The sequence below is a fragment of the Gorilla gorilla genome, chromosome 10 (assembly GCF_029281585.2).
Source record: "Gorilla gorilla gorilla isolate KB3781 chromosome 10, NHGRI_mGorGor1-v2.1_pri, whole genome shotgun sequence".
Taxonomy (NCBI): Eukaryota; Metazoa; Chordata; class Mammalia; order Primates; family Hominidae; genus Gorilla; species Gorilla gorilla.
Window position 1 is genome coordinate 74784567 of NC_073234.2, and position 27061 is coordinate 74811627.

Here is a 27061-nt window from a genome sequence, read left to right on the forward strand (position 1 = left end):
CATGGTAGAAATGTAATAAATGTTTTTACAATCAATAAAAACAAGGAAAGAAGAAATTTGGAAGTAGGTTGCCATTATGGTGAATGAATATTTGGATCTAACATTTTCCACAGTCTTGTTTTTTCACAAGGCTCTTTACTGGAATCATTGAGACATCATATATTTTTCAAGATTGTAATGAGTATGTCATTGTGTTGATGAGAAGAGCATCTTCTGAGTGCACATAACTAGTCCTGTTGAAATTTGTGTTTCCTATCTTAAGAAAGCTAGGCAAGGCAACAGGGAGAGAAATTGACTTACAACTTCTTGGACAGGGAGACTAAGACGTTCAAATGATTAAACAGCTAGATTATAGGAGATTGACCATATTCTCCTGAAGGAGTTATCTGAAAATATAGTTGATTATAACGATGGACAGAATATCACTCCACAAAGATACAGTTGTTACATTAATGTATTGAAATGAGAAATGTACCTTTTTACCCCTGGCAATTCAAATGAGGAAAAATACCTAATCAGACATATTGTTACTAAGCCAAAAGGTTACAGAAACACTAATTATGCTAATACCAAGTTTAATGTTAAAATGGGACTATGGGGAGACTAACAGGTACCTATCATCACCTCCTTGTAGATCTTGTCTCAGCTGATTAGTAGCTTATCATGAATCTTTGAGGATAAGTCTTAAATTGGGCATCCTTAGTTTGCAGTTTTTATTACCTTTTGAAGTTCTAGTTGAGGACTTAGTTTTCTAGGATGCTGGTTGTGTTTGTTCATGATATCTTGATTATATTTTACATAATGAAAAAATATTACTTTAGCAAATTGTTTTTCTAAGGGGATGGGAATGAATGTGGGTAGCTATACCTCAAATATCACACATCCTTGAACTCTTCATTCCTAAGGCTATTAACTCCCCATTAAGGCAAACAGAGTTGTGCTTTCTCAAAAATGAAACAAAATTTTAGTCCTTTCTAGGATGCATAAATTTGATTATCCTTTCTATCCATGAAAGGCAACGATTTCTGAACTTTTTAATTTTTGATGCATTGGACTCGGTGTAACAGGGAGTGGGTGGGAAAAACCCAATCCTCCCAGATATTCACAAACCATCAGCAGGACTTCTCTGGCCACAAAAGATGTCTTTTTATGGAGATATTTTGTTGTAATTTCAGAAGGTGGTTGTTAGTTTTCTTGGCTACATTACATTTAGCACATCTGGGATGTGTTCACATGAAGACATTGGCTAAAAGTAGTGTCTTGTGGCCTGGAATTGACTCTGATATTGAAAAGGCCGTAAAGGACATTCCTTGCTTGTCCTCACTCAGCAAAGAGACCTTCCATGGGAGGTGCATCAGGAATGCATTTTGGATTTGAAGAACCAGCACAGAAGTCAAACTTCTCAACTGTGGTGAAATCCTTTTCATAATGGCCTAATGTGCTTTTAGTTCTTCCCTCATTTCTGCCATGGCAATTATAGCTCTGAGACAATTATTTGCAACCCTGGCACCAGAATTTCTGACAATGGTTCTACAGTTACTTTTGAATTAATTTGGGGAAATGACTCACATTTAAGCTACCACCACTGCACAGATAGTGCAAACTATCAAGAATGCCCCAAAAGCAAATTGGGACACAGTACATGTCTCTCACTGCTTAAGTCAGAACTGGATAGTTGACAAGAGAAGTCAGTTTCTGCTGAACTTGTGATGTAGCAATATCTGAATTTTTTTATTCTTAAATGAAGATTACTAAGACATAACAGAATCTTGTTCTGTTTATACCTATTCATTAATCATTTTTAGCACCAGAGTTTGTCTTAGCACAAAACTCTGAAGTTTGAACCAAGATAGAATTTGTTCCAACTTTAGTTGAAGTTGTAAGGGTACATTTTATATAGTGAAGTATATTCATGCTTTAGGGTGACTTTGCCATGTTAGCTAATAAGTATATAATTCTAAGGACTGATTAATAGTTAAAAAGCTAGGATTTAGGGACAGTTTATCATTTATTATTTTTCACATTTTCTTAATATACTGGAAATTTATTTCACTTTTGTGGGAAGGTTTGGTATAACATAAGAAAGTGTCTGCAAAAGCACTTTGCAAGTTGTAGACTGTTCCCATGATCTGGATAATATTAATACTAGCAGGGATAACGTCAACAATGCACAACTTTTATAGCACTTACTATGTGTTTGGAACTGTTCCAAGTACTTTCAGTAAATTTTAACTATTTAATTATCACAGAAATCCTCTGAGAGTAGATATTAACAATTTCATTTGACAATTGAGGGACTGAGGCCCAGAGTGATGAAGTAACTTGTTTAAGATCCCCAGTTAGTATATGGCATAGAGGGGATTTAAACCCAGGCAGAGTGGCTTCAGAGTTGAGAACAGAAAAATAGGAAGCCCCTGCCTTTTCTATGGCAGTCTGAATATTACATGGTGAGGAAATAGATGCTTCTAACAGGGCTATAATTGAATAAGAAGAGTGTTACTCATTTGATTTTGATGTCTATGAATCTGATAGGCACTGTGATTTTATTTTATCTGCCGAAGAGAATTTAAAAATAATCACAAATATGATGCTAATTTTTATTTGGTGTGACATAATTCTACTCTTTGGTTGGTTTTCAATAGTTTCATTATTCTAGCAGTATAAAGGGCATTTTAAAAAGTAAATGGTAAAAAAGTTTTCTATTTCATCTTTAAAAAAATTTATTTGTTTATCTGTTGGTTGGGTTCTTGCAGCAGTGTGATAAAAAGGTGTGATTAAAAGATTCTTCCAGGGCCAGGTGCAGTGGTTCATGTCTGTAATCCCAGAACTTTGGGAGGCCAAGGTGAGAGGGTTGCTTGAGGCCAGGAGTGTGAGGTTGCAATGAGCTATGATTGTGCCACTGTACTCCAGTCTGGGCAACACAACAAGACCCTATCTCTAAGTAATAATAGAAATAATAATACATAAAAGGTTCTTGCAGAGACTAAAAGGGGAGCTAGTTCTCAAGGGTTCAGTCCTCTTCACAATAGGTTCCCTTTCAGACAGTGATGCTGACTTGTGCAATTTCAAGAAAAAGTCCTGGATTTTCACACTGTCAGCTTTAGTTATTACAGGTGGGCCAACTGTCTTCTACAGGGTTAGAGTGAGTGGTCTGTAGAGGTGAGATCCATGAATAGTACAACAAACTGAGCTACTCTTTAAAAAAATTAGTGCTTCAGTTAATGTGACCTCATATTTTTCTCCCCAGCTTATAACTTCAACCCTGTAGTTTATGGGTCTAAAAGATTTTTCATAGCATCTCCTTCTACTATAATGAGAGTCACAGTAATTACCCAAAGGCGTTGACTCCAAAGAAAAGCTTTGTTTTGTTTTTCCTTTCCTTTTGGAAGAAATATTCTTTGGCCAGGTGAATTTAATTCAACTCAAAGGACTTTCTCTTAAAAAAAGAAACAGTAAGGACGATTTTCATGTCTTATGTTTCTTCTAGGTGCTGTACTTAAGCGTTATCAGGAATAGTAGATAGTAGAGTTGTATTCCTTGGTAGAATAAGCTGTTATACTTCACTGTTTCTTTTGAGACTAGTCACCACCTTTACTTACTACACCCCATTATGAAGAGGTCTTAAAGAAAGAAAACATGAAACAGGAAGCAATAATAAATGTCTATGTTCTAAGAATTTAAGTACCAATAAATAAAAGTTGTTACAAGGATAAACAAACTCCAGACACTCTGAGTGTCTGTTAGAATTCTTGGCACTGACCGGGCACGGTGGCTCATGCCTGTAATCCCAGCACATTGGGAGGCTGAGGTGGGCAGATTGCCTGAGGTCAGGAGTTCGAGACCAGCTCTGGCCAACATGGTGAAATCCAGTCTGTACTGAAAATACAAAAAACAAAACAAAACAAAACAAACAAAAGAAAATTAGCCAGGCGTGGTGGTGTGTGCCTGTAATCCCAGCTACTCGGGAGGCTGAGGCAGGGGAATTGCTTGAACCAGGGAGGTGGAGGTTGCAGTGAGCTGAGATTGTACCACTGCACTCCAGCCTGGGCAACAGAGTGAGACTCTGTCTCAAAAAAAAAAAAAAATTCTTGGCACTATGACATTTAGGACATGTTAGTTGAGTGTTAACTGTGCACAAGACAGGTCTGTCTGATGATCACATAAGTTAGTAGACAGGCTATGCCATGTAGAGCCTCCTCGGAGTCAACAGCTCCTCTTATGCTTCCAGAAGACTTGGTAGATGTTTCTATTATTGCGTTCATCTCATTGTAAACTCTTTGAGGGAGGGTTGTATCTTACTGACTTAAAATGGTGCCTGAAACAATTGGCACCTAATGAATATTTGTAGAATGAAGAGGGAAGATAGGACCAGTTCATAAGTAAGACGGAGGAAGATCATTTCAGGCATTGAATATCATAGGAGTAAAGGTAAGACATAGAAGGCTTTGTGGGCACGGTGGCTCATGCCTGTAATCCCAGCACTTTGGGAGGCCGAGCCAGGCGGATCACGAGGTCAGGAGATCGAGACCATCCTGGCCAACATGGTGAAACCCCGTCTCTACTAAAAATACAAAAAAATTAGCCGGGCGTGGTGGTGGGCACCTGTTGTCCCAGCTACTCTGGAGGCTGAGGCAGGAGAATGGCATGAACCCAGGAGGCGGAGCTTGCAGTGAGCCGAGATTGTGCCACTGCACTCCAGCCTGGGCCACAGAGCGAGACTCCGTCTCAAAAAAAAAAAAAGAGAGAGAAATGATCACATGGTTCAATTTGGTTAAAATATAATGTAGGAAGACTCTATTGGAAGCTACAGCTGAAAGGTAGAATGGGCAGGATTTCATGTCATTTGACATTTCAAATCATTATCAAGTTGGGGTGGGGGGGATAGTAGGTGATCCCTTAAATTTGGAGCTTAAATGACGAAAATGGGTGTGATCTTCTTTTTTTTTTTTTTTGAGACGGAGTCTCGCTCTGTCGCCCAGGCTGGAGTGCAGTGGCACAATCTCGGCTCACTGCAAGCTCCGCCTCCTGGGTTCACGCCATTCTCCTGCCTCAGCCTCCCGAGTAGCTGGGACTACAGGCGCCCACCACCACGCCTGGCTAATTTTTTGTATTTTTAGTAGCGACGGGGTTTCACTGTGTTAGCCAGGATAGTCTCTATCTCCTGACCTCGTGATCTGCCCGCCTCGGCCTCCCAAAATGCTGGGATTATGAGAATGGGTGTGATCTTCTTAAAAGAAATTAAAATTAAGGGGAAAACATTTGAAAGAGAAGGAATATTCTGTTCTGAAAAATTGAGTTTGAGATGCCAGTGGAACCTCAAGACACAGGTAAGGAAATCTAAGTGGAAACAGAATGAGAAGCTTAGGAAAGCAAGGTTCAGGCCGGAGGAAACACATTTGGCAGGCAGACCAGCAGAAGTGATTGTGCAACTAAGGAGAAGATGAAATTGCCAGCCAGGAGAGGAGCACAACAAAAGAACTGAGGAGAAGACCTAAAGAACTTGAGAAAGAATAGCCAAAATATGAGAAAGTGAATGAGCAATGAGAGCTACATGTCACAGCATGAAGGTTGGGTGCAGCGGGACATGAAGAAATGGCTGGATTTTGTAGACAAGAGTTGAGTCAGGTGTTGCTCAATCACCTTTTAACTGCATGATCTGCAGCCAATTACTTAAGCTCTTGGGCCACAGTTTCCTTACCTGCAAGGTGGGAATAACATCTCTGTAGTTATGTTAATTTAAATAGTTCAAACAAGTATTCCTTAAATAATGCTTTTAAATCACTCTTTTTATTAAAATAATAATCACCAATAAAAGATTTGGAGTTATCTGTGTTTCTTATGTACATGCAAGCAATTATATTACAAAATGTATTATTTTAAAAATGTCCCGTAGTCAGTACAAAATTGAAGACTTAGGAAGTTTTGGATTACGTAATTTGTAAAGGAATACACTGTCTTTTGCCCACAGTCTTCTGAATAAAGCATTTTGGAGTTTAAATATAATTCAGTCTGTTTTATCAAGGTTAATTTTTTGAGTACCTGCTCTGTTCCGCACTCTTTTTCTGGCTATTTTGACTAAATTGCTTTACCTATGCCCTTTGCTTTCCAATTCTTAGGGTGTTTATTATTCTGAGTCTTCTTTAGGCAACTGATACTCCCCAACTCTGGAAACTTCAGCTTTTGAAGCAATCTTAAATTTTTAGCATTTGTGATTTTTCTAGTACATTCTATTGAACACACTTTTATTTTTGACAGAATAAAGTTATATTTAAAACTCTTTATTGAGTTATGATTAATTGACATTCAAAAAGCTGTACATATTTAATGTCTTCATCTTGATGAGTTTGGAGATAAGTATACACTGTGAAACCACCACCACAATATCTGCCATAAACCTGTTCATCACCTCCAAAAAGCTTCTCCCACCCTCTTTATTTATTATGAGAAGCAAAATGATTATTTTATTGGGATGCATTTGTAAATTTTTGCCTCAGAAAATATTATCTGATATAAAGTTAATTTTTCCATGCCTCAACATCATTCACAAAATACATTTAAAGCATTTAACATACTGACATTTTTCACTTTTATTAGAAAAGGAAACAGTAACTCTTTGTTATCCTTCTTATTAGGGTAACACATTAAGAAAGATACTTCTGAATCGATACTTTAAAGGTGATTATAGTATTGGTGTGAATGGACATCTATCGGGAGCCTACTCCAAAACTGCACAGGTGGGAGGTAAGTCCTGTCATTTGTTTTCTTATTTTAGGATTCTTATGATACATCTTCATGTCAGTGTTACTCTAGTGTTTTACTGAAATGGCAGAGATATAAAAGAGTCATTTAAAAATCACTGTTAAAAACTTTCATACAATTTGGGGCTCATAAAACAACAGATTTGAACATCAGAATTGATTTTGCTTTTTGACCTTGGAAAAATAGTTTAAGTTATAATCTCTTAATGTATAAATTAAGGACAAAATAAAGCTAGTTTTCTCTTTCTGTTTTTAAGAAAAACATTTAATCACATGTGTCAAACATTTAATAAAGAGTTCTGTTTTTACAAACTTTGATATTTTTAAACTCAAGCTTTTTTTTTTTTTTTGTGAGGCAGAGTCTCACTCTGTCACCCAGCCCAGAGTGCAGTGGCGCAATCTTGGCTCACTGCAACCTCCGCCTCCGAGGTTCAAGCAATTCTCCTGCCTCAGCCTCCCAAGTAGCTGTGATTACAGTCATGTGCCACCACGCCCGGCTAATTTTTGTATTTTTAGTAGAATTGGGGTTTCACTCTGTTGGCCAGGCTGGTCTCGGACTCCTGACCTCAAGTGATCTGCCCGCCTTAGCTTCCCAAAGTGCTGGGATTACAGGCGTGAGCCACCATGCCCAGCCTCAAGCTTCTATTATATTTAACTTTGTAGGGAAAAATCTCAATGATTAATATTTTTATTAAAATAATAAAATTTAAGAATTTGAAAACCTTACATGTTAATAATGTCTACAATTAAGGTTTATTTATTTATTTTTCCCAATCACAGGAAGCTTTTCTGGACAAGATTCAGATAAGATGGGGATATCAATGTCAGACATTCAGTGTCTGCTGGATAAAGAAGGTGCATCAGAACTTGTCATCGATGTTATAGTGAACACCAAAAATGACAGAATTTTTTCAGAAGGCATTTTCCTCGGCATTGCCTTGCTTGAAGGAGGAAATACACAAACACAGGTACTTGTTCATCAATCATAGGGATTACATTTATTATTGGTATTTCTTGTTTACTTGTCACAGAAACCAAGGAAAAGTAATGTGTTTCTTTTAGCTCTTATTACTATCTAAAAAAAAAAAATCCATGTATCACACTTTTCTTAAATTTGTTTGCTGTAGAAACTACAGAGCTTCACAATGTATTCAGTCAAGCAGAACATTCCTCTGAAACTTCCTTCTGACATTATTCCAGGAATTCCACAACAGTGAGCAATATGCTCACCTGCACACAGGAGATTAGGCCACTATTTCCAGAAGGCACATGTTTTCTTTTGAAACTTCTGCCAAGTGGCCCGTAGGGTTGACTACACCCAAAGGCAAAACATGCTGCATGAGCCCGAGTGCTGGGGAGCGTTCCCAGATGACAGACATTGTCCTCCAGTCTTTTTTTTTCATTTATCATTATGGTTAAATAATAATAATTGTACATATTTATAGGGTACAGTGTGATATTCTGATACATGTGTACAATATGTAATGATCAAATCAAGGTAATTAGCACATCTTTCACCTCAAATGTTTATCATTTCTTTGTGTTGGGAACACTCAAAATTCACTTTTCTAGCCGTTTGAAAATATACAATAAATTGTTAATTATGGCCACCCTACCGAGGATTAGAACACAGGAATTTATTCCTCCTATGTAGCTGTCTGTTTTGCTGCTCGGTAGCCTTCTCTTTCTAGGTTTGCCTTGGTCAGTAAAGAAAACTGTCTACTTACAACTAAGTATATAATTAGAAATTCCAAAAGCCATTTTCTCAACTCATGGCCAGCAGAAGCCATGTCTAATTTGAAACTGGGATATTGTGCTTCATTTAACCATCAAATACATTGAACAATAGGAACATTACCATCTAACACATCCAATCACAGTGGCTTTAGGAGTAAAGGCCTCACGAGCAGCAAGTGGCATGGTGACAAAAACAACGCTAAATCAATAGTACTTAGTTGAGAAAAGAAAGTGTTTAAAATTCTCATGATGCTGTAGCTGCAGCATAGATTTCCTCTGAGGGAATTTGAGGAAGGAGGTGATGGAGGAAATTGAGTGAGTTTTTTTGGAAATTATCTTATCTGAACCAGGTATTCAGTTGGGACTTTTTTAAAATTTAATTTAATTTTTAATTGACAAATAATCATTGTGTATATTTATGGGGTACAATCTGATGCTTTTATATATATACACACACACACACACACACACACACACACACACACACACACATATCGTGCAATGATCAAGTCAGGATAATTAGCATATCCATCACCTCAAATATTTATCATTTACTTGTAGTGAGAGCATTTAAAATTCTTTCAGCTATTTGGAAATATATAGCATATTATTGTTATTAAGTATCATTGCCTTGCTTTGCAGTAGAACACCAAAACTTACTCCTCCTGTTTAACTGAAACTGGACTCTTTGACCAATGTTCCACTGTCTACGTCTATGACTTCAACATTTTTAGATTCCACTATTTCACTTAATCAATGGATGAATGATTTTTAAAAATGTGGTATATAAACATGACAGAATACTATTCAGACTTAAACCAGGAAGTTCTGTCAATTGGGACTTTCTAGAGAAAGTGTCCAGTCAACCGCATAACATTAGATAAAGGCTTGTTCAGTGGATATAAGTGAAGGATTTTTTTTTTTTTTTTTTTTGGTGGGGGGCATCTCTAGAAGATATCCTTAGGATTACAGTCTTTTGTAGATTTCTGTTTCTAGGTCACTAAGGGTCACCAGATGGGATCATCCTTCATCCTTCGCACTTATTTATGCTTACTTATATCCTCATATTGCTGGGGAATAAGCCAGCTCCCGTTGGAAACTGCACCTTCTACTTATAAATTCCTGGCAAGTTGTTCCCCTAGATCTCTTCACAACCGAAATATTTTTCAGTCCTTCTTTACATGATTTTCTGTGGCATTTGCCACTAGTGACTTTTTCTTTCTTCTTGAAACCTTTTCTGCCTGGGTCTTGGGATACCACCCTCTCCAGCTTGTCTTCTACCTCCTACCATTTCTTCTTAGCCTTCTGCAAAGGTTTTCCTCCCTCTGCTTAACTCCCAAGTTTCTTTGGACTCTCTGTTCTCACTCTGTGTGTTCCCCACCCTGACCTCATTCATTTCCACATCTTTAACATTTACTGTGTTTGGATGCTTCTGAACTTACTGACGTTCTAGACTATGTATCCAGCTGTCTTCCAGAATATTTAGTGGGATGTGCACAAATGCCTTAAACTCAACATGTCTCACATGGAGTCTGCTGTTGCTCTCCATACACCCACTGCTCCTTTTGCCATTGCCTCTCTCAGTGACTGGCACTCCATCTACCCAGTTGTCTGACCAGAAAATGATAGTCATCCTTGACCTTAACTTGTCCACCCTTACTTACTCTCTTCCTGAACATCCCACTGATGACCAACTTCTGTGATTCTGCCCCCTTAATATCCCTCATATCCATACTCTATTATTTTCAATTCCTGCTTTTCCAGCTCTCACTACAGATCCTCCTTATCTTTTCCTAGACAGTGACAAGTAGTCTTCTAAGAGGTGTCCCTGCTTCCAGTTTTGCCCTTCTCCAAATCATTCTCCGTGTTGCCTTCAAAGATGCCTTTGTTTTTTTTTTTTTTTTTTTTTTTTGAGATGGAGTCTTGCTCTGTGGCCCAGGCTGGAGTGCAGTGGTGTAATCTCGGCTCACTGCAAACTCCGCCTCCTGGGTTCACGCCATTCTCCTTCCTCAGCCTCCCGAGTAGCTGGGACTACAGGTGCCCACCACCACGCCCGGCTAATTTTTTGTATTTTTAGTAGAGACAGGGTTTCACTGTGTCAAAGTGCTGGGATTACAGGTGTGAGCCACTGCACCCAGCCAAAGATGCCTTTCCAAAAACATGCTATTCTTCTGCTTAAAATATGTCACCTGCCCTATAAAGACAAACTCCCTGCTACAGTCCATAAGATACTTCATGATCTCTTCAAGTTTTCCAACTTTCCCTTGTTCTTCCACCCTCTTGCCTCCTCCATCCTTCCTCTTATGCATCAGCTACACTTAGCTCTTTGCCATTCCTCAAATGCGTTGTGTTATTTCTCATGCTGCTTTCTCCTCTTTGAGGATTCAACTCAATGCATTTCTCCTAGAAGCCTAGGCTCCATATCTCACTGGGTAGAATTGATTACTACTTACTATGTGCCCCTGTTATAACCTGTGGATGTCTTTAATGACATTTCTACCACTTTGTTTGTTTGTTTGTTTGTTTGTTTGTTTGTTTTTGAGATGGAGTTTCACTCTTGTCACCCAGGCTGGAGTGCAATGGCGCGATAGCGGCTCACTTCAACTTTTGCCTCCTGGGTTCAAGTCATTCTCCTGCTTCAGCCTCCCGAGTAGCTGGGATTACAGGCACCCACTACCATGCCTGACTAATTTTTTGTACTTTTAGTAGAGACAGGGTTTCATCCTGTGGCCAGGCTGGTCTCCAATTCCTAACCTCAGGTGATCCACCTGCCTCGGCCTCCCAAAGTGCTGGGATTACAGGCATGAGCCACTGCGCCCAGCCATTTCTGCCGCTTTATTTTGCCTCTTCATGTGTGCATCAGACTTCATCTAGTAAATTATAAGTCCTTAAAGGTTGAAACTACGTTTTATTCATCTTTGTACCCCTTGTGTCTGGACCAATCTTGGGGTTCAGTCAATGTGCAGAAGTGAATGGATATGTGAATGAATGGTCCTAATCAAATTCTTTCTTCTTCACAAAGTCTTTCCTAGCTGTCTGGGACATTTGGTGTCCATTCCCTTATCTCAGCTTCCATGCACTTGTTTCTTTAATACCACTTGGCATTTTGCATGTGCTACTTTGTTTGGTTGTAATTTGTATTATACTCTGCCTCTCCAATTGAATTTCAACTTCTTCAGTATAGGGGATCATATCCTGTTCTTTATGTCTACAGTGCTTTATAGCCATTCAACAAATATTTTTGATGAAACAGCATTAAATTACTCTTATATATGAAAACCTTCTTTTAAGATGGATTATGACAATAAGGACCAGCCTTCCTCTACTCGGATGTCTCACATTGTATAACCCAGATGGCAACTATGTTTTCCTGGCTCTAAGAGGTCTAGTTGAGATTAGCTCAAATCTTATTCCTTGCCCTATAGCAGTCTAAAGCGCACTCCTCCCCAAGACACTTGCCAGTTCCATGGGGGTTTTACATTCTCACTGTCTCCTTAGCCAAAAAAGTCTTGCTTTCTCAGCACATAAATTCTTAACACCCCTGCTTCTGTCATACTGAGAACTGCAGCCCCTTCCTTTATTTCTTCCTTTCTAACTACATTAAGTCAATGTATGTATGTTCTATACTTCATTAAAAATCAACTGAAGGAGAAGATACAGGAGGTACTTATATTACAATTTCAAATGGAACCTAATGATAGCAATAAGAAAAATTATACCTACTAAATATAAGGCACTGTTCTTTGTGATTTGTATGTATTAACTTGGCGAATATTCAAACAACCTGTGAGGTAAGTGGTATGTTATCCTACCTTACTGAAGAAGAAACTGAGATAGACCCAAGCTTACATCGCTAGTTAGAGATAGAGATAGGTTTCAAACCGATGCAGTCTGGCTCCAGATTCTGTGCTCTTAGATGCAAAAGCATCTCTTTTCTAGAAATAGCCATCTCCATCCTCACCCCTAGGATATTTCACTTGAGGATTCTCCCTGCATCATGCTCTTGTCTTTCTCCATTCTCACTTCCCTTCCCTTCTCTGCCTCTTCCAGTCTCCTGTCACACATATCTGTTGATCCATCCCCCTTAGCTCCAAAACACTTGGAGTTTCTTTCCCCTTACACTCTGTGCAGCTAATGGAGGTAGTTTCCTAAGCAAAAATCATGTCTTTAGTGAAAGGAATACCTTTGCTACTTGTTGAGATTATATAAATATATATGAAACCTACTTTTCCTTTTTAAAATCGTGTTGTTCAGCATTGTAGATACCTGGTTCTTAAAAGGTGTTATCTATGTAAATAATCTAGCATTTTGATCGTAAGAGGTTGTTTTATACATTTAGTGATTTAGAGTCAGAAAATCTAGATTTAAATCCTAGCTCTACCCCTTACTAGTTATATAATATTGGGCAAGTCACTCATCTTTACTAAACCTCATTTTATGAATCTATAAAATGGAACTAAGAGCACTCTATTCATCACACTGTTGACTTGAAAGTATCTATGAAGTAATATATATGGAAGAACTACATAAATTATGAAACTTTGTTTTAATAGAGCCACAAAGTTCTCATAACTCCTCATTAATATACTGGAAACTCCTTCCACCTTCTAACCCCATTATATTGAAAAGATTTGGGCTTTATCATCTGCTTAATTCATGGGATTGTAGAGGTCTGTGGATGCTGCATTTGTTGTTTGAATTAACAAAACCAGCTTGACTGTTTTACTGTGGTAGCTATGGTTACCGTGACTTTTTGGCCTTCTTTCTTGAGGGTTGCTCGCCCTCTGTGTAGGAGCTTACCCTTGTAGGTGTGCAGCTGACATCTAAGGCTTCATAAGACACTCTGTGTATATACATTGCCCACAGAGAAAATTGCAGGGTAGGCAACCATTTCAAGACCTGATGTCATTAGAGTCTCAGTTACAGATCCCAAGACCTGTGGGTCATGTTTCCAGGAATTCCTAAAGGAAAGCATATCCTGGGGCAAACTCCCCCAAACTGGCTGTTTAAATGTTCTTATATTGGAGTAGGGCCAGTTCTGCTTGATCTGGAAATTATTTTTTCTTATGTTTTCTTCATACTATCTCTCCTCAAGCTTATATAACTCTTTTATTCACTACAGTTAGGGAGTTATTATCTTTATTAATTTACAAATGATATTTATCTTGTTTGTCTCGTGTCTATCTCATCATCTTGGTAGTAATAAGTTATAATTCCCCCACCCACTTCAAATTCTGTCTTCTCTGGAATGTGTTATCTTTCCTACCTCCTACTGCTTCTCCTGGACACTTCCATAAGGCATTGAGCAGGCAAGAATTAGGGTAAATCTTCCCAAGGTTGAATATTTCCACATCTTACAAAGATACATTTTATCATACTTTTGTTTCTGAACCATTTCTACATCAGTATTGACTATATTTATTTTAAGGTGGATTTGTCTGAGACCCCATGCAAAGCAATGTAGCTAATGAGGAACCAAAAGAAGTTGGTACCTGTTTATCAGTGAGATCCCATGAGTGAGGCTACCATGGTAACACTTTCCAAATTAAATGTGCTGTAATTTAGATAAAGAGAAAAATAGTCCTTTGTAACTTTCCATAAACTCATGTTTATACAGGATGATCTTTGGATTGATGGCTATTTTCCACTTTAGATTACAAACTCATGAGAGCAAGGATTGTGGTTGGTTTCCATTTTTGTTCTATCCCTATTAACAGAGGGCTTGACACATAGTAGGCACTCAATACACACATGTTGAATCAATGCATGACTTTATAATAATATAAAAATCAAAGAATTCTTTCCATACAACTTCTTACAATGTCCCTGTAAGTTTTTAAAAATATATAACCAGTAAGGATAAATTAAACAGCATCTGAAAATATGTTGGAGTTTAGTGGAAAATGCTAAGTAAATACCAACTATTATTAGTACACATTAAATAGTACAAGAAACTGGCAAAGGCTGTCAATTTATGAAATAATAATGGGTGGTGCATTAAGTGTGTGCTTTTACCTATAATGCTTATGTTTAGTTCAAGCATAAAAACACTATTTGTCTCCCCTTGGGTATTGATGTCTTAAAATATGTTTTCTTGCAGTATTCTTTCTACCAGCAGTTGCATGAACAAAAAAAGTCAGAAAAATTCTTTAAAGTTCTCTATGATCGAATGAAGGCTGCTCAGAAAGAAATAAGATCAACAGTGACAGTTAATACCATAGATTTAGGTAACAAAAAAAGGGACGATGACAATGAATTGATGACATCTGGTCCACGAATGAGAGGTAAAGAAGTATTTGAGTATTTGGGAGAACAGAGTGAGAGAAAAGAGGGGAATAGCATTTAAATCTCATTAACATTTTTCGTCTCTCTTCTCTTGGTTTAATTATCCCCACTGTGGCTCTGATCATCCATAAAGAATTTTGGTCATGGGTTGACCCTAAAACGGCTCTGCAGGACTAAACTTAAATGAGACATAAGCAGTGCAAAGCAACCAACGGCATGAAAGATGTTTGATTTCATTGTGGCATGCATGGTAAAGAGTAACTGCCCCAAATCTTTTAAGTGACCATGAAAATGAAACTTTAAAAACAGAAATTACCACACCAAACTCCAATGAAAGATTCTTGGTATTCAGAATGACAAAATCATTCATGTATTAAATACAAATCATAAAGACATTAACATTTTGAAGTTTGTCACATTTTCTTACCTCCTTGAATATGAAACTCATATACATGAATATATATATGTATACATCAGAAAGACATGAGTCCTTTTAAAATTTGCTAAGCATTGAGATCTTTTTTATGACCCACTGCAAATTTAATTTTTAAGTGCTCTCTCAAATCTTTTTTGGAAATTGTTGCACCTTTTGTCAGATTATTTTTAATTCAGTTGTTAGAGAATTTGGGTACCTGGTTTTTTTTTTTTTTTAATTAGCAAAAGCAAATTGGTTCAGAAATATAAAAGTACTGCTTTGTTTTCAGTAAGAGATTCAACCCTACATTTAAAAGAGGGAATGAAAGGGCAATTAACAGAAGCTTCTTCAGCAACATCCAAAGCATATTGTGTATACAGAAGAGAAATGGATCCAGAAATAGACATTATGTGCACAGGACCAGAAGCGGGAAACACTGAGGAAAAATCTGCAGAGGAAGTAACAATGAGTCCCGCAATTGCCATCATGCAGCCAATACTGAGATTTCTTCAGTTACTGTGTGAGAATCACAACCGGGAATTGCAGGTATTTGTTCTGTTTTGTGTGAAAGCTGAGAATACAACCTATGTTTATAAGTAATTAAATTCAAATAAAACCAGCAAGTAGTTTCAGACAGCGTTTTAGAAAGATAATAAAAGCAATAGTGCTCTTCTGAAATGGGAAGAAACTTTGGTATCAGTGAAGAAAAGGAAGAAGAAAATCCTTTTATGCAAGAAAAAAAAATCAGGCTCATACGGTGTCATCCTCCTCAATATTTTTAGCCTCAAATATTTTTAGCCTCAGTGGGCATCCTGTCTTCCTAGTATTCTCTGGTAAGGTTATATTGTTGAGAGAGATCACATTTGTCTCATCTATATCTTTCATGATTTTATATTCTTGAGGGGCTTTCATTATTTTCAAGCCAATTGATATTTCTTGAGTGAGAGTACTGAGTATATTTGTATGTCTTCATTTGAAACAGAGTTAACATAGAAGAGGATGTTTTTAACCAGAGTGAAGGTGGATACATTCAAAAATGAGTGTAGTCAGTGTCATATCTTCTTTCCTGCATTTTCCTTTGTTAGATAAATGAACTTAGGAATGCCTATGAATTTTTGAATTTTGGCCTCTTTTTTGCATTGTTTGTACACAGGCAGGCCAAGGCCAGAAACATTGCTTCCAGAGGGACAATACTGGATCAGTGCCCATGGGCCTATCCTAACCCATTTCGTCTGTCAGTGTAGGAAATAGATGTATAGGGTGTATAACACATTAGATAGTATCTGATTAAACAGTTTACTGGTAGGAGTGTGGGATCAGTATAGAAAATACTACTTTTAAAATTGTCTTAAGAAGAATAAATGGTAGATATAAATTCAAATAAACATGTTAAATAATAAATTAATAGAAATAAATACAAAATTAAAATATAAAACATGTTTCCTTCCCTGCTTACCCTTTTACTAGGTTTACTCCCCAGAGAAAACCACTGTTAACAGGTGATTAATCTAGAGAACTTGACTGAATATTGTCAGGGCCCAGGTTTTTTCTTCTAGAAATTTTTATGCATGCATAAGCATATTGAACTGTGCAGGTAAACATTTTTTAAAAATCATATTCTATGGTATTCCGGCCGGGCACAGTGGCTCACACCTGTAATCCCAGCACTTTGGGAGGCCGAGATGGGCGGATCACAAGGTCAGGAGATCGAGACCATCCTGGCTAACACAGTGAAACCCCGTCTCTACTAAAAAAAAATACAAAAAATTAGCTGGGCGTGGTGGCTGGCACCTGTAGTCCCAGCTACTCCGGAGGCTGAGGCAGGAGAATGGCGTGAACCCGGGGGGCAGAGCTTGCAGTGAGCGGAGATGGTGCCACTGCACTCCAGCCTGGGTGACAGAGTGAGACTCTGTCTCAAGAAAAAAAAAATCGTATTTTATGGTATTCCTCAACTTACATTTTTCATTTAGTAATATCGGTTATTAGTCAATTACTTATTACCAGGTTATGTTTATTGGTACATGTTGAAGTACCTAATTTTTATAGTTTTACAGTATTCTAATGTTTGGATGTACTATTATTCATTAAGCCAGTCACATTACCGTAGGTATGATATGGTTTCTGGTGTTCGTATAACAAGCAGTATGCAGGGAACCTGTTGGTGTACTTATGTACATATATCTAGAAAAACTTTTTTAGAAGTGGAGCTGTATGTTAACTTAAAATTTTGATAGATACTTCCAGTTGCCCTTCATAATGATTATATCATTTATAATTAATGAACAATGAAGTTGCACAGTTCATATGAGATTATTTATAATTGAAAATTTGCTTCTCTCCCTAATGAACTTCTTTCTACCTAGTTTTTTTTCTCTTTTTCTGACTTCCCATTACTCTTGCCCTCTCTGTGTAGTTTGATGATAATGACACTGAGAAATGTTTATTATGAACTATCTTGATATATATATACACATATGTGTATATATACATATATACACATATGTGTATATATACATATATATGTACATGTATACATATGTGTGTGTGTGTGTGTGTATATATATATATATATATAGATAGATAGATGCTTGGGGAAAAACCTAAGGGCATTTCTCCCTCCTTAAATGGAGGACAGTTTTAATAAATGCGAATACTTTTCTTATAAAGAAAAGTTAGGACAGCACACGTATGGGAAGAACAGCAAACAATCAGCACAGTGAATTTTTGTAACCCTTCAGTTTTATTTTCTTTTGCCTTCAGAACTTCTTGAGGAATCAAAACAACAAAACAAATTACAACCTAGTCTGTGAGACCCTTCAGTTTCTGGACTGCATTTGTGGAAGTACAACCGGTGGCCTGGGCCTGTTGGGTCTCTACATCAATGAGAAGAATGTAGCGCTGGTCAACCAGACCCTGGAGAGCTTGACTGAGTATTGCCAGGGCCCTTGCCATGAAAATCAGGTAACCAGAAGTATCCATGACTAATTAGTAAAGGGATTAATTTGGGGAAGGAGCCAATCTTTGTGTGCACTTGAAAGATCTTTCTTCTTGCTTTGCCAGACATTTTTACTTTCCTAATAAAACATACAAAGACTGAATTATAGACAAGGAAATACTATGCTGTATTTGTATATAATTTCATTATAAAAACAAGTCCCATGAAAATGTTCAAGATAAAAATCGACTTACTGAAAAAAGTGAAATATGTGTCATGACCACCACCCAGTTTTCATCTTTAGTGAACTTTTCCAGGATTTGTGGAATAAACTTTCTTTGGCTCCTTTGACATCCCTACAAGGAGTAGTATATGTTATTTCTTTTATATGCACAATAAACTTATGAATAGGTATCATTATTCCTAGTTTGCTGATGAATAGGTTCTAACCCAAAGATTAAGTGACTTTCCAGAGTTTCAGAGTGACAGAATCAATAAGTTGTAGAGCCATTCTTACAACTAAGGACTTTTGATTCTGAGTCTAAATCGAGTGCTCTTTTGACTATATTACATTTTGGAGGGCACAGTTTCAAGTCTCTTTTCCAGAATGTTTGTCTCTGATTTTGTTTTCTGGGATATCAAGGATATATTGTGGGAGTAGAAGGCAGGACACTTGGTCAATCAAGGTAAGGGATGCCACCTGAAAGTTTGCCAGTTGACTGTTTCACCTCCTCTCAGGCATCTTGGAGCTACCATTGTAAGCATGGATCAGTCCAGAAGACAGAGTTTTCAAGTCATAAACATTTCTGGATATAAATATTAAAAAAGTCATTGAGAGCAAACATCAACGATTGACATAGAAAATTGTGAAAAAGAAATTTGCTTTTTTAAACATTGCAGTTTACATGAGATACGCACACATACACACGGTGTCTAGGCACACACACATACATTTATGAATCTATACACACGTGTACATGCGTAGGTGTGTACAATGAAAACAGGACGGTTTTGGCATAAACAATTTGTTATGGGGGTATTTTCCCTTTCTGTACTGTACATATGAAATACCGAAAGAGTTTGTGGATTTTTCCCTGCATTTTTCTGGGTTATATTTCAGTCTCCCAGAGCAATGATACGAGAAAACCTAAATGTTGATTTAAAGTTAAGGAAAAACATACAAATTCAGAGATTTGGTTTTGTTGTTGATAAAAACTTGTACATCTATAATAGAAAATAATTATACCATTTGTCTCTTCTGCTATTTCCAGGAAAGCTTGTAAGAATGTTCCCCAGTTTTGGTCTCATAAGAGAATGGAATAGAGCTTTGAAAGTAATTTACTAAAACCAAATAAGTTCTAAAAGTAAAAGCTAATTTTCAAATAACATGAACCCCACATATAATTCCCCATTGCTCTGAAAATGTGTGGGAGGAAAGATTGCTGGCAAATTCTGGAGATAATCTGCAAAAAGATTCTCTTTAAGTTTGGGAAATATTTTAATGAGCAGAAGAACCTCAGGAAAGGTAGGAGATGGGTAGAAAACACCTTTCCTCTGTGTCAGAGGAATAAAAACTCCGTTGTATGAAGGGAGAAAGAAGGCCCATGCTGAAAAAGCAGTCATTTTGAACTTGTCTTGATTTTGGTCTTTCTCATTTAACTCACCAGGATTTCAGTTTTTCATACCTCTTGACAAGGTGCTACATTGTTAACACATAGTCCTACAAATCTGGCTCACAAGTTCCTGATTTAAGACCTGTAAAATTAAATTCAGGACCCCAGCATGGTCGATCTTAACCTTCAAAATGTGGATATTTATCTCACAGGATGTTTCATAAATTTTCCCCAATCAAGATTCCCTCATGTAAGTTTAAGAAATCCAGTAAATTTTTCCTTCAGCCATCATTATTGACAGCATGCCCCCAAACATCAGGAGAGTCTCATATTACTTGTCTTCACTTCCATCTGGCTTGGACAGCAGCATCTCTTGTCATCAGTTTAGCATTAAGTAGCAACGAAATTAAAATGCTTCATTGGTACCATAAAATTTGCCTACAAATCTCAGGTATGAGGGACACATGTCTTTCATAAATGGGAAAATTCTTTTATTGAGGATAATTCAGATCTTAAAATTCTGACCTTAAAGATCTCCTCTGTTGATTGGTATATTAAAGTTTATTGAATGAAAGGATATTTAACTTAACCAGTATTCTCTGAAATTCTATAAACACAGTTCATTTTAAAAGATATGTGCTTCATGCAGTGTCTCGCTCAGTGTTCTGCATACAAAACCATTTGATCAATACTAATCAATTAATTGCCAGACCCTATACAAAAGAATAAGTCAAATGCTCAAAGGTAAATCTTACCTATTTTTTAAAGGTCAAAAATTAAGGTGATTATGTTGTTTTATATCCTGTTAGTTCTAGTGCTATTCTGTTGTGAATAAACTGATATTTTACAAATATTTTGTTTTCTAGACCTGTATCGCTACACATGAATCTAATGGGATTGATATCATCATTGCTTTGATTCTGAATGACATAAACCCTCTTGGTAAATACCGAATGGACCTGGTGCTCCAGCTAAAGGTAGAGCAAATCCACTGTTCAGGCCAGAAAAGCTACAGTCTCTATAGTACAATCTTCAAGCAGCTCTTGTCAAAAGCATATTATCATGTCTTCAACTAATCAATTGACAGAAAGGGATAGTGAAAATACAATGCTTACTAAACTCCGGATGCAATGTGAAGTTAGCTTTGAGGTAATATTCCATGGCAAGGTCCTTTCCTGGAAGTTTTCCAAGCAGCCACTGTGTTTCATGACTTCCCTTTTGTTTTTATTTTTATTTTATTTTTTATTTTTTTTTTAACTTTACTTTTTGAGATGAAGTCTAGCTCTGCCACCCAAGCTGGAGTGCAGTGGCGCGATCTCGGCTCACTGCAACCTCCTCCTCCCAGGTTCAAGCGATTCTCCTGCCTCAGCCTTCTGAGTAGCTGGGATTACAGGCGCCCGCCACCATGCCCGGCTAATTTTTGTATTTTTAGTAGAGACGGGGTTTCACTGCGTTGGCCAGGCTTGTCTGGAACTCCTGACCTCGTGATCTGCCCACCTCGGCCTCCCAAAGTGCTGGGATTACAAGCATGAGCCATCGTGCCCGGCCTTGTTTTTAATTTTATATTTTTCATTATAGGGAGAAGCAAAAGGTGCTGATGTATTTTTAAAACACATTGACTACAGAATTCCACCCAGAAAGAAACAAGGAATTAGACAAAGTCAAAGGAGTGCTGCATTTTATTTTTATGGTTCTCTTCTTTCTAAAAGTTGTTCTCTTTTACATTAAAATTTAGTTTTTTCCCAAAATACTTTCAGTGATATCCACACTGTCTTTAAGAGGTTTCTTTAGTTTAAGCCTTGTACACAGCTCCCAGCAGTTTCATTTATAAGAGCTCAGGAGCACAAATTAATATACACAATAAACTATATAAAGCCCAAATACTAAGGCATGATATTCAATTGAGATGAGCTAGTAAAGACCACATTATTGTGTTTAGGGTTAAACAGGAAAAAATAATCCTTGCTTAAATTACAATTTCTCTGTGAAGCCCTGTCTATCCAAGACTATTAAGAATGTGTAATTAAATTTAACTTTGTATGGGTAAATTTATAGCCAAGAAGAATAGGAATGATATTTTTCTAATCCTGTTTCTAAATTTAGGTTTAGGTAGTACAATGGAAAGTACATATGTTTACGTGAAGATTGTGCTAAAGGCTCTTAGTAAGCATGTGCTTCTTTATCTTTATTTTATTTTTTTGAGTCAGGGTCTCACTATGTTGCCCAGGCTGATATTGAACTCCTGGGCCCGTGTGATCCTCCAGCATCTGCCTCCTGATAAGCTGGGATTACAGGTGCATGCCCACACCCAGCTTAAATGCTTCTTTAATAGAGATTAGTTTGTATTTTTTCATGTTTTCAGTTGTAATGTGTATAAGCTTCTGCTCTTTCTATTCATAGATTAACAAAGACGATTCTTACATAGATGTACTTGTGCCCTTCGATTCATTACCATCATGTTTCAGTTAATGAAACCAGCCTAGGCCTGTAAGATAGTCAGCCTAAATTCAAGTTATTAGAAAAATTTTTGTTGTTTTATCTTAAATTCATATTTAACCATAATGCATTAAGAAACAACATAGAGAGGTCTTGATCTTTGGCTTTTAAAATCCTTCATTAGTCTAAAGACTATACCTTTAAATTTCATTTGTAATTAATTAAACTTAATGGACAGAAATACTGAATGGCTCATCCATTTAAAATAAAGTATAAGCATATAGATTATTTACAAATCAAAGCCTATGTAAAAAAATTAAGTGAGAGGGCATCACTTAACAGCACAAAGATATTATCAACTATTCAAATGAAAATGCTTTTTAAAAAAATATATATTATTTAAATTTTTATTGATTTTAGTATGTACAATTGCTACCTTTTAAAAATATGACAGTTCGATAAGTCAAAATACCAAATATAGATTTGGCTTGAAATATTTGAAGTATAGTTTTTTTTTCTTAGTGAATGAGGTGTGTGTAGTTTTCTAAACAATCTTTGAGGGTTTGTACACATTGGCCAATATAAGAACAATGTTTGTAAGACAGAATAATATATATTAGTAAATTTAAGGGACTTCCGTGCATAGGGTACTTTAAATAATAAATTATCTTTAACATTAAAAAGATACCATATTAAAAATTATTAAGGTTTTATGTCATTCATTCCTGAATTTAATTGCTTAATCATCCCTAATTTTAAGTATACTTAGCTTTATGTACTCATTTAGTATGAGATTCTATTACTTTTTCATATTTGTTGTCCTTTACTTTTTATTTTCATTTGCAAAACTGAGCTGTAAATATGAAGTGCTTCATTTGTAAATAGGTAAAGATTTGTTTTGTTTTTTTTTTTAAAGAATCTGGCTTCTTTAAGAAGAAACTCCTGCACTAACACTGATATTTCATTTGATTTTGTGGTACATATAGACTCTTATACTATCAATTCAATTCATATTTCATTAGGCTGTTTATAAGATTTCTATTCTTCTGACATAATATAGAAAAGAAGATTGGCTAGAAAAAATACCATATTGCCAATAGCATTCTGAAATTGGATGTATTTTTAAGCTGTCATGTATTGGGCCTGCTGAGGGTAGGTTCATTAGATAGCACTGTCAGTGTTGCCAAGGTTTTAGCTTTGAATTCCATGGAGGTCTGTTCAGATTACTCCTAGGATTTAAGCTCTCCACTAATTCTAGAACCTTACTCTTTTAGGTATGTTATTTATGTGGGATACTAGATTGTTGAAGTGGATTTTAGGATTGGTTCAAGTCTGCAAAAAAATGAAAATGGAGCAGAAAAAGATAATACTCCCTTTCCTCCAAAATACTGAAGTCTTTTCATAATGAGTCAGTGACATTAGTGTCAATCATCATCTTCATCATCATCACTATTATTGGTCACTTAAGATGATCTTTAGGCTGTACTTCTGGGGGGAAAATAGTTGGATAGAATTTGATGTTAAAACTACCCAGGACAATTAATTTGCACAACCTTAACAAAATTTGCATGGTCATTATTTATTTAGACCAAACACAATTCAGTTTAATTTTCATTCTATGTTATGTTAACTTTGAGTCACTTAGAAGCATCTTAAAGCCATGTTAACTCCAATTCTTTTGTACTTCTATCAAAGATTATGTGTGGAGGTTAAGATTTTTATCTAAATGAATATTATGAGCACACTGTAGAAATAAATCCTGGATATTTAATTTCATATTGCAATTTGCCAAAATTCTATGCCAGCACTGTTAAAAACACAGCATGAAGTAACATCTTTCAAAATGTTTAGGATATTGTGCTTTCTTGGCTAAGATTTTCTGTAACTCTGAGTATCTATTTTGGATTATAAATTGTATCAGAAATATTTTTGATATCTCTATGTAGAAATGGTTGAGATAATATATTTATAAAACAAATTAGAACACTTCAAAGACAACATAAGCTATTTTCATTCTCTGTTAAGCAAAAATAGAAGATATTCTTTCACAACCCAAAGGTAAACAAAGTTGCATATCGCCTGCCATATAGTGAGACTAGGAAGCCATTATCAATAAGTTTATATTATATTTCTAACACATGGAATTTGTAATTTTATAGATTAATTCTAATTATTGCTTAAATTTATTTTAGGTTTCAATTTGCTAATATATATTAATATTTCATTTTAACAATTGTGCTAAATTCTTTAAATTGTATACCATTTCTGTAAAATATGTTACTGATACCTGTTCACCTTTTTTTTATTAAAACATCATTATGAAATGCCTATTTAGGAAACAGTGAGGGAAAATATGATTATATTTTAGTGTGGTATATAGTAAGTCACTTTTGCATTTGAAGTACCTTTTCACCAATATTTAAAATATCTCTTGTAACATAGCTCTCATGATTCATTAGTTATATTTTGTGTTGACAATGAAGTAAGATGTTCTATTTTAGAATGTTAACAAGTCAAATGAAATTAGCAGTTTTAAATTCCGTTTGATTAAAAAAGAGGTCCTAGTAATCTCAATTAAAACAAATGCAGAGAAATCGTTAATCCATGAAATAGACTTTGCATGCGCATTAACTCAATCTGTGTCTCTAGAACAATGCATCTAAACTTTTGCTGGCCATTATGGAAAGCAGACATGACAGTGAGAATGCAGAAAGAATTCTTTTTAACATGAGACCCAGAGAACTGGTAAGAAAACTTTTAAAAGCTTGGTCAATATTGGGTAGCCTAAAAGGAAAAAATTTAGAGAATGCATGTCAGAAAAAAAAGTCGATTGATTTTCATTGCTCTACCAAGACAAATGGAACATCATGACCTACCATTACCAATACCTCAGAAGGCCCTGTGGTGACAAAGGCCTGTATGAGTTGGGCCTTATGACTTCAGTAGTTTTATCCACTCTAAGCACTTTTCTTAGCCAACTTATCACACTATACTAAACTATATGCAAATGTGTATTGCCAGAAAAAAGTTGGCTTTAGTTTAATGGTGTACTGGAGCATATGAGGAAGGGATGTAAAAAAAATGTTTGTACTCTTCAAAAATTTTATTTATACTTGTTTCTGAAAAATAAAAATAAAATTAATATTTTTTGTAGCTGTTCTTCTCAGTGATATGTTGTACAATGCTTGGCCTCAAGGAAACTGTGCATACTCTAGTAGAGATTCCACAGAGATCATTAGTGTGTCTTCCTATTGTAGAAGTTATCTTTTCTTTCTCACTCGTGGCATGCACATTATGAAATAATGCAGGTGTATTTTAAAAGCATTGGGTTCCAAAAGCATTGAGAATGTACTCACATAATATAGCTCAGTGCTCTGATGATTAAGCCCCACTCACATCAGGGCCATTGTTGGTGCTATGGGCAACTCCTACGAAAGTCTGGCACAACACTCTTTTGCTCTCACTTTATTAGTAAAGAAAAGAGTCGAGGAGGGCAGACAAAAAGAGAGATAAAGTGAAGTTTGATTTAATATATATTTAATGAGAGCGTAATGTCTATCTGCAAACAGTGAGTTACAAGGACCAACACATTTCCTATCCTATGGTTAAAGTGGCAGTGAGTCATATATTTATTCAACAATGGCACTGTGCAATAGCCCTTTGAAAATACTAGTTCCTCTGTGAACAACACCTTTATTCTGTCATCCCCTTCCTCCTTGTGGCCCACCCTCCACCTCTTGCTTGAGTATATGCCCCTGCTCTGCGCTTCCTCAGAAACATACATAGCCCTGGATTAGGACCGATGGCACCGCACTGTGTTTGCCCCCTTGCTTGCTGACTCTCCCACTGGACAGTAAGTTCCTTGAGGGTACTCTCTCCCATCCACTGTTGGGGTCCTCACTTCCCAGGGCAATTTCTAGCACCATGTCTGCCTGTTACTTAGTGGGCACTTAGTAAATAATGGATGTTTATTGGGGTTCTCAATTCTCCTAATTCATGGGAACTTCGGCACTATCAACATTCAAATATCAAAAATTTCCAAGGAAAAGGGGAATATTGTAGGAAGATACTTCCATGTTCATTGAAATAAGGATGGTTTCCAAGGCCATTTTCATTTAGAGTCCTTTTATACTTTTGAGGCTTATGAAGCTGCCCAATTTTTAATTAAATCTCATAAAAATATAAAGCAGATGTTGTTTCTGGCATTTCAATCTTGTTTTTTTTTTGGATAGGTGGATGTGATGAAGAATGCCTATAACCAAGGATTGGAATGTGACCATGGGGATGATGAGGGTGGAGATGATGGTGTTTCTCCAAAAGATGTTGGACACAATATCTATATTCTGGCCCATCAGGTGTCACATTTTATATCTTTACATTATTTTGCTCATCCTGTCAATCGTGTTTTATATCTGTGGCTTGTCATATTTTCAAGTTCTGGTCCCTTCATTTATTCAGCACTTACCATCCTAGGTTTGGGCTAAAGAGAGGAACAGCCTCCCAGAATGCCTGACTATGCACCCCAAAGTATGCTAAGGGACAGTCTTCAGGAAAACAGTGCTTGGTACCCAAAACTACTGGGCCAGAAGGGAGGAGACATTCCCATGTCAGCCTGAGCCATGGATAAACCATGGCAAAAAATGAGGGTCCTGAAGGAGAGGGGAAGAGAGGCTACTGGGGAGACAGAGTGTGAAGTGAGGGGGTGCATTCAGTCCTAATCAGGACAAATTCAGCAGGTAGTTTCTGGCCTCCTTGAATTGTAGGTTGACATGCTTTCTGTAGAAGCCATAAACTGGCAGCCTCTGATTGGAAGTGTGAGGCTAAACTTTAAATTCTTTTGAAGGAACTGTTTCCATTTTAGAACTTAAACAGGTGCCTGATG

General features: G+C 36.6%; 1 protein-coding gene across 2 annotated transcripts in view; it reads left to right on the plus strand.

Annotated features, from left to right (window-relative positions):
* ITPR2 (inositol 1,4,5-trisphosphate receptor type 2) overlaps window positions 1-27061 on the plus strand; it is a 499301-nt gene that overhangs the window by 332965 nt on the left and 139275 nt on the right. For both annotated transcript variants that reach the window (XM_031000671.3, XM_055358014.1), the window contains 8 exons: window positions 6633-6741; window positions 7539-7726; window positions 14596-14779; window positions 15485-15741; window positions 17956-18156; window positions 20610-20720; window positions 24829-24924; window positions 26412-26534. In XM_031000671.3, the coding sequence (XP_030856531.1) occupies window positions 6633-6741; window positions 7539-7726; window positions 14596-14779; window positions 15485-15741; window positions 17956-18156; window positions 20610-20720; window positions 24829-24924; window positions 26412-26534 (1269 nt within the window). The remainder of the gene's footprint in view (window positions 1-6632; window positions 6742-7538; window positions 7727-14595; window positions 14780-15484; window positions 15742-17955; window positions 18157-20609; window positions 20721-24828; window positions 24925-26411; window positions 26535-27061) is intronic.